At 37.2% G+C, this 12,637-nt stretch overlaps 2 protein-coding genes across 2 annotated transcripts in view; one reads left to right on the top strand and one right to left on the bottom strand.

Annotated features, from left to right (window-relative positions):
- Positions 1-8,588, top strand: part of SCOT (Succinyl-CoA:3-ketoacid CoA transferase) — a 13,216-nt gene extending 4,628 nt beyond the window's left edge. The window contains exons 2-7 of the mRNA XM_017616515.1: positions 5,278-5,473; positions 6,622-6,795; positions 6,854-7,066; positions 7,501-8,081; positions 8,154-8,324; positions 8,388-8,588. Coding sequence (XP_017472004.1) covers positions 5,278-5,473; positions 6,622-6,795; positions 6,854-7,066; positions 7,501-8,081; positions 8,154-8,324; positions 8,388-8,528 — 1,476 coding nt within the window. The 3' untranslated portion in view covers positions 8,529-8,588. The remainder of the gene's footprint in view (positions 1-5,277; positions 5,474-6,621; positions 6,796-6,853; positions 7,067-7,500; positions 8,082-8,153; positions 8,325-8,387) is intronic.
- A 3,079-nt stretch (positions 8,589-11,667) lies between these two features.
- Positions 11,668-12,496, bottom strand: LOC108363224 (uncharacterized). Its single transcript, XM_017616516.1, has 2 exons — positions 12,067-12,496; positions 11,668-11,979 (listed from the first exon to the last, which is right to left on the bottom strand). Exons 1-2 carry the CDS (start codon positions 12,202-12,204, stop codon positions 11,668-11,670), a joined length of 450 nt encoding a protein of 149 aa, XP_017472005.1. The 5' UTR covers positions 12,205-12,496.
- Positions 12,497-12,637: the final 141 nt, after the last annotated feature.

The following is a 12,637-nucleotide window of genomic DNA, read 5'->3' as shown; positions in this document are numbered from 1 at the left end:
TATATATATCAGTCTTTCTTAATTTAAAAATTCATCTCTTACATAAATGCAAAAAAAAATAAATTAAGCATATACAACTTTTTCATGCCAAGTATGAATAAATTCTAAAAAGGGCTAAAAAAAGGGCTAGGGGCAATTTTAAATTTATGTGGCCAAAAAAATATATGGTAGCTAAATCTAGCCACCAAAGGGCTAAAACGGCAACACTGCTCGCGAGTAGCGTTTTGCCCATCATTGCTCTAATGTAAAAAAATGTAAACAAAGAAATTAACCCTTTGTTATGCATTTACCATATTTGATAAAACTCAATATCTTTGAAATGAAAGTTTTTGTAAATATGAAAATATTTAAAATCTCATTAGAATCAGCTTCAATTTAGTTATTGCATTTTCGTTTTAATGTGAATGTGGAAATGCATACTTACACAAAATTACACACTAAATGAAATGCACTCATTTATAAAATCGTGTTGGCAATTTTCTGGCTTTTACTAGCCCCATGTTTTTGAGCATTTATTTTTTTTATTCAAATACCTAATTCTAAAGTATATTAGACATTAAATCAAAAGTTTGATTCTTTTAAATTTACATCAGAACCTAACTTCAAGAATTTAGCTGTTAAATTTTTGCAATTCGAAATTTGCTTTCCTTTAATTTGATTAAAAATTACTTCCAGTTTCTTTATGTCAACAAGGAATTTTGGTTTAGGTTATATCAGACCACCATTTGAAATTCGGTCTATCCATGTATATGAGTGGGAGATTTTCTCTTCATATTCGGTATGATAAATCCTACACCTGCGAACAAACGCGTCCGTTTAGAAGTACTCGGCTGCGATGGGCAACAAATAAAGTCACTGGCTCTAAAATGATTTTCACGCACACGTGAAGAGACTCCTAATGACACAACGCAGCAATTTGCCCACCGTTGTCGCTCCACTTGACAATTCGGAGGTTTAATATAACGCACAAGTTTGTTGTCCTGGCTCTTGCAAAACACAATATACCGCCCGGAATTCCCTTTCATTTTCTTATGTATTTAAAATCAGTCGTACAGCTCACAATTGAAATTTTAAATTAAAAAAATTAAAATTTTGAATAGTATAGGGTTAAGAGTTGCCATTTCAGTTACAGTTCAAAAGAGAGAAATGTCGAAATCACTTCTCCCTTGTTATGCCTTGATTTCTAATCTATATTTTTCTCTTAACATACCTATATACATACATACATACATATGTATATGTATGTACCGTGATTTGATAATTGTTGCTAGTTTTTCATACCAGATCATCTGTGTTTTATTTTTGTGCATAGAAACGTTCTACACATGTATGTATCTATTACATATGTGTGTGTATGTACATTCGTTCTTCGATATGTTCCCCGTAGAAAAAAATTATCAATTTATAAAAAAAACAACCCACTTTGTAGTTAGCTTTTTTGCGGGATTTCTATAAAATATTTAGCTACAAAAAGCTAACTTGAAACTAGTTGACAAGTAATGCAGTAGTAATGCCGGAGATTGTTTTCTTTAAACGCGGTTCTATTTAAATATCCTGCACTTCGCAAATGATTTTTCGAATTGAGGACAAATAAAAGGAAGATCGAAGTTTCATGTAATAATTTTGAAGTTATGTCTGACGGAGTTTGAATATGGGACCACCTACAGCAAATATGTAAACAAATATGAAAATTAATAAAATAAAGTAAAAAAAAAATAAAAAATAAATAAAAAAAAAAATTATTTTTTCTATTGATATTTTATGTCCAAAAGTAGTTAGTTACAACTTATTTACATCAAATGCAGAGGTAACCACCCTTGACTATTGCGCGGCGACCGCCATAGAAATATACATAGTTAGCTTTAGTCAAAGAAAATATGCAGATAATTAGTCACTTTTAACTCCATCCGAATCAATTTAAAGTTAGCTCATAGTTAGATACATTTCCTGCATGGTTTAAGCATACCTAGCGATGTAAGTATGTACATATGTATCCACAAGAACATACGTACATGCATACATATATACCATGTGCATTCAGGGCTCTCTCAAACAATTATGGGGGCAGGGTTGCCATTGATAAAAAAAAAATATTTATCATCCACTTGCAAAAAAATCTACCAATTCTGGAAAAAATCTATTAAGATTTTTTTTTAGTTCTTTTGATAAAAACTATAATTTTGTTCTTTTTTTTTTGTTATTTCGACAAAAATTAAAATCTTTTTTAAGGAGCTATTCATTTAACAAATGATATTATATTTGAGATAAGATTAAGAGCATCATCTCGGTTTTCTTCAACCAAAAGCGAAAGCGATGAAACTAAAGACAAGAACGAAACTTCATCGTTAAAAAAGGCTTCAACTGGACTTATTATAGAAAAATACAGTGACTCAAAAAAAAAAACCAAAAAAAAAATCGTTTATTTTAAAATATATCGGGAATCAAAAGCTTTTGAAAGAGTTTTGAATGGAGGGCGATATGTTTGTGTATGTATATAAAAAGTGTGCATTCAAGTGTTCGAAATTTATTGAAATAAAGTAGACTACACTTTTGGAAAAAGTAAAAAAAAAATTACCTTTCTACCTATACAAATCTTTTCTAAAAATTTTTGTAACAATTCACGAAAGTGACAACCCTGATTAGGGGGCTTGTGTTTTATTAGATTATTAAACCGCTAGTATTAAGTTATTTTCTATGGAAATATTTAATGACAATGAAAATCGAGTGAATCATTTTTATGTATTTACATCTACATGGGTGTATTGTTATTGTACATACCAACATAAGTATGGAGTATGTATCTATGGATGCCCTATTAACATAATACATACATATTTATACCCGGTCAAAAAATCAGAAAATGCACCCGAAAAAGGAAAAAAATGGGTTGAAATGCGGAGCTTTATCCGGTTACCGATTCCATTTTCGGATACATTAACGATCCGTTTTTTCCCCTAAAGTGTGCGGCCGAAACGTATGTACACACAACTACCGAAAATTGTTGTGAAACGGATAAATAGATAGTTGGATAAAGCACTAAACGCCTTCTTCTTCTGTAGCCATAGGCTGATTTCCTCCATTCTGAGTCCTTTGCACTTCCCCTTTTGTCCACCACATGTTCTAATACTCAGAAATCCAATAGATTCGGAACTGGTGACTAGGGCGGCCATTCATTTTTTCTTTTCTTTTTCCTTTTTTTTATACAAATTTTAAGAAAAAATACACTTGAAAAAGACTTGCGTGCCGCACGTACTTATCTCCCAAAGTTTACACTGCTGCCAAATGCAAATTACAAATCAAAATTTTACAACTAATTAATAAAATTTATTTTACATTTACAAAATTTACCATATAATATATTTTTTTTTGCAAAATCTATAAAGGACCCTTTAAAAAAAAACCCTGTGCGACAGTTATTCGGTGCCACCCTGTAATATAGTCTCCTTGCCAGCGTCACAGAAGATTCCTAAATTATACAAGTGCCCTCTTAACCTGTAGTGGCCCGTTAGAGAGGCCTTTGAGTATCCTGTATATTTTTAGATTGTACCCTCCTAGTGAGCTTTTGGATTGACGAAGTCTCAAGGTATTACGCCAAATGAGTTTCCTTGGCCTGGTGTCTTCCTTCCTGAGCGCTTCCTTTGTCGTGGTGGGACCTATATATTGATAGGAAGGACTCCAGTCCTATCGCTCTCGTGGTGGCAGCCATTCTGGCGAGATGGTCCGCTTCCTCATTAGCTTCGACCCCCATGTGCATTGGTACCCATAGCAATTGGAGGGTATTATTCTCATCCAGAGCAATTCGCCTCTCTACACACTTCAGAACCAACGATAATTTGATGTAGGAGGATAAGAGAGCCTTGAATGCCGCCCGCCTATCGCTTAAAATCAGGATCCTCTCGCTTCGATAATTCCTTCGAAGGTTAGTCTCAGCGCACAGATTGATGGCATAAATTTCCGCATGAAATATGCTGGGGAAGGTTCCTAGGGACACCGAAAGCTTCAGTCAGGGGCCACAAAAACCTGCTCCTATCCCCTCAGGAGTCTTAGAGCCATCTGTGTACCACTTTAATGTGCTCGCCTGAACTTGTCTTTTGATGATAAGAGGTATTATAGTTTATTTCGAAAACAGTCCCTGGTCCTGGCTGACAAAACCTTATCTTTGACAAAGCCCTATCTCGCATAATTAAGGAGTCTGTTTTGCAGCTGGTTGGAATGATAGATGCAGTGGCTCAAGTTCCAGCATTACCTCCAGCGCTGCCGTCGGACATGTGTGCATTGCCCCCGTAATGCAAATACACGCCTCACCGTTGCTTGGGTAGTTCTGGAAGCCCAAGCCACCGACCCATAGGTTACTATTGGTCTTACTATCATGATATACATCCATCTAAGGTTCCTTAGAGTATAACCTCGGGATTTACTCGCTCGACGTTTGCACACCAACAGCGCTCTCGGAGCTCTGGAGGTGGCCGCCTCGACATGAGTCCTCCACAGGAGTTTAGAATCCAAGATAAGTCCCAGGTATTTCACTTCTGAACCGACGCGGACCGTGGCCCCCTCCAAGGTCAAGTTCCTCATCCCCTTGAGGGTCATTTTCTTAGTAAAGGGGACTATAGCTGTCTTTGATGGATTGATATTCAAACCTACATCCGCACACCATCTTTTAGCTAGGTTAAATCCTCTTTGGACGATGTCGCAGGGGGTACTTGCGAACTTCTCTCTGGCAATAATCACTATGTCGTCCGCGTGTCCTTGGTAGCGGACGCCCTTATCAGTGAGTACTTGTAGAAGTTCGTCCTCTACTAAGCTCAACAGGAGAGAAAATAGCACCCCTCCTTGCGGGCACCCATAGAATAGCTATCCATCTGCTGATAGTTTGTTGGACATTACGTTTCTCCAGTGCTCTGTCGATGTGATGTATTGTCGAACTCGCCCTCGATATCAAGTAAGGCACAGAGCGCTGTTTCTCCACACTCGAAGGCCTCCTGTATTTCCGAAGTGAGAGCGTAACAGAGCGGTGTCTGTAGATCTATCCGCTCTGTACGCGTGCTGATCCGGATGAAAAGCTTCCTGTTTCAGAGTATTAGATCTGATATCATGTCGATAATCTTCTCCATTGCTTACAGCATAAATTATCGGCCTGAATGACTTGGCAAGAGAATAATCTTTCTTATGAGTACTGAGTACTTTGGAGGACTGAAAGCCATCGGGCACAAGCTTGCTACGTTTACTTTGGGATGACTGTATTCTGACACATATACATATTTTTTATTATTTTAGTTCATTGCCTGCTATGCCACTAGTGTCAAGTCCAAAGGAAAAATTTTCGACAGTGCAGCTGCAGCCGTTTCCGATATACCAAATGGATCTAAAATTTTATTCGGTGGATTTGGTGTCTGTGGCATACCCGAAAAGCTGATTGATGCACTTCGAGAAAAAGGTGTCAAGGATATAACTGCAGTCTCAAATAATGGAGGCAAGTAGCATATATTATATTGAGGTAAAGTAAAGTATTCGAGATTACTTGGGCAGTATTCTTTTAAGAATCGCTGTTTTAAATTACATAGTGAAATAGCAATTTTAAGGACTCAGCAAACCTATACGCAAACTTTAGTACGAGTATTCATGAGTGTTATACTCCATTTCCACCAAAAGCTTAACCGAAGTTAAGAGCTCAGGTAAGCTCCAATAATTTTGACTTGGATGGATCGACAACGGTTATTTCTTACTTTTTGGTTTTTTACTTTCGTTCGCTTGTACTTAATATGAGAAATTACCCCCCTACAGTTGTAATCTACTTTTTTAATAGGCGTAAATAGCAAGTGCTGGTGCGAAATGAACTATTAGTTGAACTTTAATTGGATTTTAATCCACCTCATAACAACTTTTTTTAGAGTGGGTTAAAATTCTTACTTTTGCAGGTAATTTTACAAATCGACTTTAAACATAACACTTGTTCGTTTTCAGGTAAAATTTGGTAACCTTTTTTGTAGAAAACTTTACCCTTAACTTACTTAACTAACAGTATATTTTATTTTGATCCTCGTTTTGAAGAAGTTCAATGTAAGTTGATTATTAGATGCAGTCATAGGGTTGAAATATTTTACAAAAATGTTAAGCACGAAATTTATGAGGTGTCACCCAAAATGAAAAGGTAATGAATACACATGAGTGCGCTATAGATATTGATGAGATGAACCCAAGTCCTTTTAGGGTTTGGTTATAATTTATGGGTACTAACGACGTACCAATTTGGTTGAGGCCTTAAACATGCGGAACTGTTCGTACTGCTATTTATTTACATACATATATATAAAATATCGAAATTATTTATACATTAGGGTGGTCCAAAATAAGTAAAGTCGGAATTTTAATGCTTTCAGCCCAATCGAAAAATATTGATTGTCAAGGATTCTATACCATTTTACGAAACATTGTTTTTTTTTACATATAAAAACTTTAGGCACTTTGAGTGACCTCTAAATATTTTTTGATTTCGAATATATTTTTCGATTTAGAAGAGTCCTAGGGGGCGAGAGCATTAAAATTCCGACATTTTTGGGCCACCCTAATGCACATATGTACGTATTTGAAAAATTTAAAAAGTTTGGCTCATCTTTTCAGGCGTTGAAGATTGGGGTATCGGTTTACTTATACAACAAAAGCAAATCAGCAAGATGATTTCATCTTATGTAGGCGAAAATAAGGAACTGGTCCGACAATACTTGGCCGGTGAACTGGCCATTGAGTTGACACCACAAGGAACTATTGCCGAGAAGATTAGAGCTGGCGGCGCTGGTAAAAGCACAACATAAAAATATTTAAAATTTATTTGAATTTTATATATTCGCCACAGGCATTCCGGCATTTTTTACGCCCACCGGATACGGTACCCTTGTACAAAAAGGAGGCGCACCAATTAAATATACAAATGACGGCAAAATCGCAGTTGCTAGTAAACCCAAGCAGGTGCAAACGTTTAATGGAAAGGACTACGTTATGGAGGAATCCATTTTTGCCGATTATGCAGTCGTAAAGGCTTATAAGGCTGATCCTTATGGAAATTTGGGTCAGTAATCCCAACTTTATATCACATAGTGTGAAAGTTGCTACATCCAGTTTTTTTATTTTTAATTTTATGGGGGAGAATAAAATCTTGAAAACCAATATTCTTCAAGCACTTGATATGCAAAAATTTGAATACAAGTTTTCGCGTAGTCCAAGGTAAAGCAAATCCAAACGAATCAAACTCCACAAAGTTGATGAACAGTTTTTGTATTCTTTCGGACTTATCACTTTTTTGTGACTATTTTGAACTTAGCTAATTTGCGAATCAATGAATAGAAATGGTTAGAAATAATATAGATAGTTCGATCTTTTAGAAAACGATTAATTTTTAATTTTGCTTGCATTTTGCATCAAAATATATATATTTTTTTTAGCAACTTTTCACTCTAAACCAGCTTTATGTAGCACAAATTAAATTTTAATCTATTTTTTCAGTATTTAACAAGTCAGCAAGGAATTTCAACGCACCAATGTGTCGCGCTGCTAAAACAACTATTGTTGAGGTAGAAGATATTGTACCTGTTGGTGCGTTAAGTCCGGATGAAATTCATATTCCAGGAATTTATGTAGATCGGATCATTAAAGGCGTTAACTACCGCAAAAGAGTGGAACGCTTGCGGCTGCGTGAAAGCAGTGACAGCGCCTCGAAGTCTAGTCCAGGTCAGGAGTTACGGGAGCGCATTGCGAAACGCGTAGCTTTGGAATTCCGTGATGGCATGTACGCCAATCTGGGTATAGGAATGCCAGTTCTATCCGCTAACTATATACCTAAAGGCATCAATGTTATGTTGCAATCGGAAAATGGCATATTGGGCTTGGGACCATTCCCAACAAAGGAGGAAGTTGATCCCGATCTAATTAATGCCGGCAAAGAGAGTGTAACTGTTGTGCCTGGGGCGGCATACTTTGGCTCTGACGATAGTTTTGCTATGATTCGTGGTGGACATGTAGATTTAACGATACTTGGAGCTATGGAGGTATCCGCTACTGGTGATTTGGCTAATTGGATGATACCGGTAAATAGTAAACGTCTCATATTTGTGTCTAATAAACATTTAATGTAATCACTTAATTTCGATTGCTATTAGGGTAAACTTGTGAAAGGCATGGGAGGCGCCATGGATTTAGTGGCAGCACCTGGCACAAAAGTCATTATAACAATGGAACATAATGCGCGAGACGGTTCACCAAAAATATTAGATAAGTGCACTTTGCCTCTAACTGGGCAAGGCATTGTTGATATGATTATTTCGGAAAAGGTTTGTTACTAATTTATAAGGTGATGATGTGCTTGGATAACTGTATTTATTTACATTTTGTAGGCTGTCTTTACCGTGGGAAAAGGCGTTGGCTTAACATTAACAGAAATCGCTGATGGTTATTCAGTGGAAGACCTACGTTCCTGCACTGGTGCTCAATTTGAAGTTTCTTCGAATCTTAAAAAGATGGCTCAAATCGAGTAAAATTTAAATTTTTTATGTGAATCAAATATCGTCACCTGAAATGCAAAAGGGTGTAAATAGCAAAAAATCCAAAATATTCTTATTGATTGATTATTATGCATTTCATCGAATTACAAGTACACACATCGTTTTATGCAAACAAATTATTTGTTAGGGCTATTTGTATTTCAGGCGACGATATGCATGCACATTAATAAGTAATTTAACTGTTTTTGAGTGTAAATATGTACTTATGTAATGTAATTTGTAAGAATTGAATTAAGCAAAGTAACTAAACTTGAAAGTGATACCATTGCATTTATTTTAGTTGGTAAAAAATATTTCTTATATGTTCGTTTTTACTTAAATGATATGTGAAAAGAAAATATATATTCTTATACTCAAGTCGAAAAATATATTTAGATTGAATTTGAGTTTGGGATTGGTAGAAATGGCTCAACAAACAGAACGCCAAAAAGTTTTGTTAAGTCAAAGTTTAGCCACAGTCAATCGTACAGCTTAGGCAAGGTCAATGAGGCTAGCCATGGACACGGAATTAAGTAGGCTGCTTCTCATTACTTTTTCTTTAGTTGAATTCATTGCGAGTATAACTAAAATCAGGAACAAAATGTTCAAAGACACACTAGCGTCCATTTCTACGACAGCCGTTTTTAGGCAGCGGGATAACATAGCAACCAAGGAGGACTCTCGGCTGCACGCAGCTCACCTGAGTAACAAATACACTCCTCCGCCTTTCTTCCCATCTACCAAAAACATAGGAATACACATCCATCTCAAGTTTGCATGAAAAATGAAATTTGTAAAGATATAGTAACGGGAAAATATTCAACTAAAATGGTAAGGTCTACCCTGAGACATTCTAAACAACTTTTCAAAGAAATTTCGCCAAAAAATCAACCAGATAAAGGTGAAAAAACATAGACTAGGGTATAAAACCAGAAAAATTTACCTTGGGGCAAAAGTAAAAAACAAAGCATCTTCTTTGGCCATGTCTTTTTTTCGGCTATAACAGTGTAATTAAGGACTAGGTCCCTACGCTTACAGTTTATAACTTTTGTAAGGACATAAAATTACGTAAATATGTTCCCAAAATACTTTTCAAACCAAACTGCTAAGTAGAAAAAAATTCTACAATCTCTCTCATTCCCCGTTGCAGACCTCTGCGGTCGCATTCGTCGACGTAGTCAACACCTACTACCAGGCAGCAACACACAGCATCAAGCGTAGCATAACTAAGGTAGACAACGTAACCTATCCCTCACCCACCATACGGCGATCAACCTTCGAAAACACACGAAACTCTTACAAGCCAGATTGAGGATATAGCCGTATTCATTCCTCGGCATGGCATATTGATATCTGCGATCCAAGAAACAAATTTGCACAGCAACCCAGTTGACTTACCTCGTTCATAATCTGCTACGTTAGGTTAGCAAGCAAAACAATGGTGAAGGGCTAGCTTTGATACTACACCGCACCGAGCAGTATCGTCTCATTGAAGAAGATATCGACCGTAGACATAGATCTACATCACAGAAGTTACTTAGAGCACCTTTCGTGCTCGTTATACCCAAATAGACGATCATGTTGGCGAGCATCAGTTCAGTAAGGTAGTCACTGCCTCAGCATCTCGCCTTATCATGAACCAAAAAGACAAGATCACGCGGGCAGGAGAGTAGCCCGTTAGAATCGCATTTAGGAAAAAAGTTGAACGATTTTGACATTAGCCGTTTGTTTACATTTCTTCGTTGTTTACAATTTGGTGGTGGCTTTTTACTGCAATTTTCTTCATTTTCGCTTGTGACAACGTGTGTACACATAAGATAAAGAATAATTTAACACAACGGCATGATTTATAGAAGAATTTGCATAATAAAAATAATTTTTCATGCGTTCAACAATTTCGCGGTTTTCTCCGTTCTCTTCGTTGTTTACTTCTTACAGCAAAGATGGCGTCGAGATTTCGGCAAGTAGAAAACAACTTTTTTCGTTCTTTCCTTCCCGCGTGATCTTGTGTCTTTCGTTCATGTCGCCTTATTACGTTCGGACGCTTAGGGAAAATCCAAGGGAGCATTATCGATCGATAACTCTCCTATCCTCCATAGAGAAGAGTCTTAAGGCCGGTATACCATTTTGTATTAAATTATTCTTCAGCCAGAGTTTACAAGAAGATAACGGAGTGCCCGAATCTCAATCAGTACTGATTGCTAACAGTAAGGTGCTTTTCCTTGCCAGCTCATCTGCAACACAGTTGCCCGGTACATCTCTACGGTCTGGCACCCACCAGAAAACTTGAGTGACGTATCTTCATGCCAGCTCATTTAAAGTACGTCTACATTCCATGCCAATCCCCGATACCTATTTGTCAGAGATTTGTATATCACAAAAAATAGCCATTGCTTGTGAATCAATAGAAGAATCAATCAGCCATCTCGCAGCTTCGTTGATTCCATGTAAGTTTAGTGTGAAAATCTCAACAGAGCTCTAGACGACGGAAGCTGAGGCTAAGTGGGAGTTCTTGTGAGCATATACCACTTCCTAGGTAACGGAGTAAGAGAACATGACTGAATCCTCCTCCCATTAACCCCCTGAGGAGATCCTTGTTTGGATATGATTCCTATGTTCAGTGAGCGGGACTGTGTCGCCCAGGCGCCTGAAGACTGCTGGATGATCTTCCAGAATTATAGTGTCCGAATCTCGTATCNGGAGATCCTTGTTTGGATATGATTCCTATGTTCAGTGAGCGGGACTGTGTTGCCCAGGCGCCTGAAGACTGCTGGATGATCTTCCAGAATTATAGTGTCCGAATCTCGTATTAGTACACATACAGGTAAGCGGTGAAGCAAGGTCTCTGTGACTTTAGTCTGCATTGAGAATAGCGGCGCCGTGATTGTCATGCAATCGATACCAGACAAATATCCTGGCAACACACAAAGAGCAATTAAAGGACCTGGTTTTTTGCTCTTGGTAGGCATATTTACGGCTATTAAATAAATTAAAAAATTTGTATGGTGCCAGACCTTTTATACTATTCAAACTACATACTATATACAAATTTACGCATACTATACAATTAATTAAAATTTTCGTTTTACTTTATTAAAAATCGAGCTTTAGAAGACAAGACAAATCCAAAAGCTTAGCTTATAACCTTTCTCACATCTTTGAGTGTCTTCGATTGGCTGGCTTCGCGCATTTGCTTATTTAGCGTCTGAAATATTTCGATGTTCATTTCACTCTCACAACGACAAAGTGCGCAAAATTGAGATGTCAACAAATGCAACGGACTGCGGAAGTAGAATAATTTGCTCGGGTTCAATGAGTTCTTCTTGTGTGCCCAGTAGTGTAAAAATCCCTCAATCGCAAGTAACCAGAAAGTGAATTTGAAGCAAATTATTGTTGGTATGAGAAACAGTAGATACGTCTCCTTGCTATAGCCCAAGAGAATATCCTGTAGAATATTTTGTTTTTTTTTTTCACAAAACGTAAATGTGTTTAAAGAAGATGTGAAATAAATGTATTTAGTTAACTACGTTACATTTTTCACGCCATCCATATTTATGAAATCTTCCTTTTTATATTGTTTGTTACACTTCTCGGCAGGTTTGTTTTCAGTGGGAATCGGCTTTACATGAATATCCATTTGAGGATATTCGCCATCGTAGAGACTGGTCATTGTTTTGTCGATTTCCTCGGTGTTGGTGCCTCGTAGGTATTGTTTGGGAATTTGAAAGTTGTCATGTTTGACGTACCGAATCTTTACTTTTGTGCCGTTTAGAGGCTCACCGGTTTCTCTGTCAAAAACTTGACGTTTTATTGAGCAGCGGTGTTGATAGATGTGGTCCGTTTCACCGGTTTCGGAGTTCTAAAAGTAGAAAAACAAAGTTTGATTGTGACTATAATAATATGGTTGCTTTTTACTTGCTAAAGGTATGGACATGTATATACTAAATTAGTCGCCCAGTCGATGCCTCACCGCCTGAATATGGCGTGGTACGAATAGAAATTACGCGGCGGAAAACACCAAAGCTGCTGGAGCTGACGGCCTGCCAGCTGAGCTATTCAAGTACGGTGGCGAGGAGTTGATAGGTGCATGCATTAACTCTTAT

The sequence above is a fragment of the Rhagoletis zephyria genome, unplaced genomic scaffold, assembly GCF_001687245.7.
Source record: "Rhagoletis zephyria isolate East Lansing unplaced genomic scaffold, Rhagoletis_zephyria_1.1 Rzeph_scaffold_01221, whole genome shotgun sequence".
Lineage (NCBI taxonomy): Eukaryota > Metazoa > Arthropoda > Insecta > Diptera > Tephritidae > Rhagoletis > Rhagoletis zephyria.
This window is presented reverse-complemented; position numbering and strand designations above follow the sequence as displayed.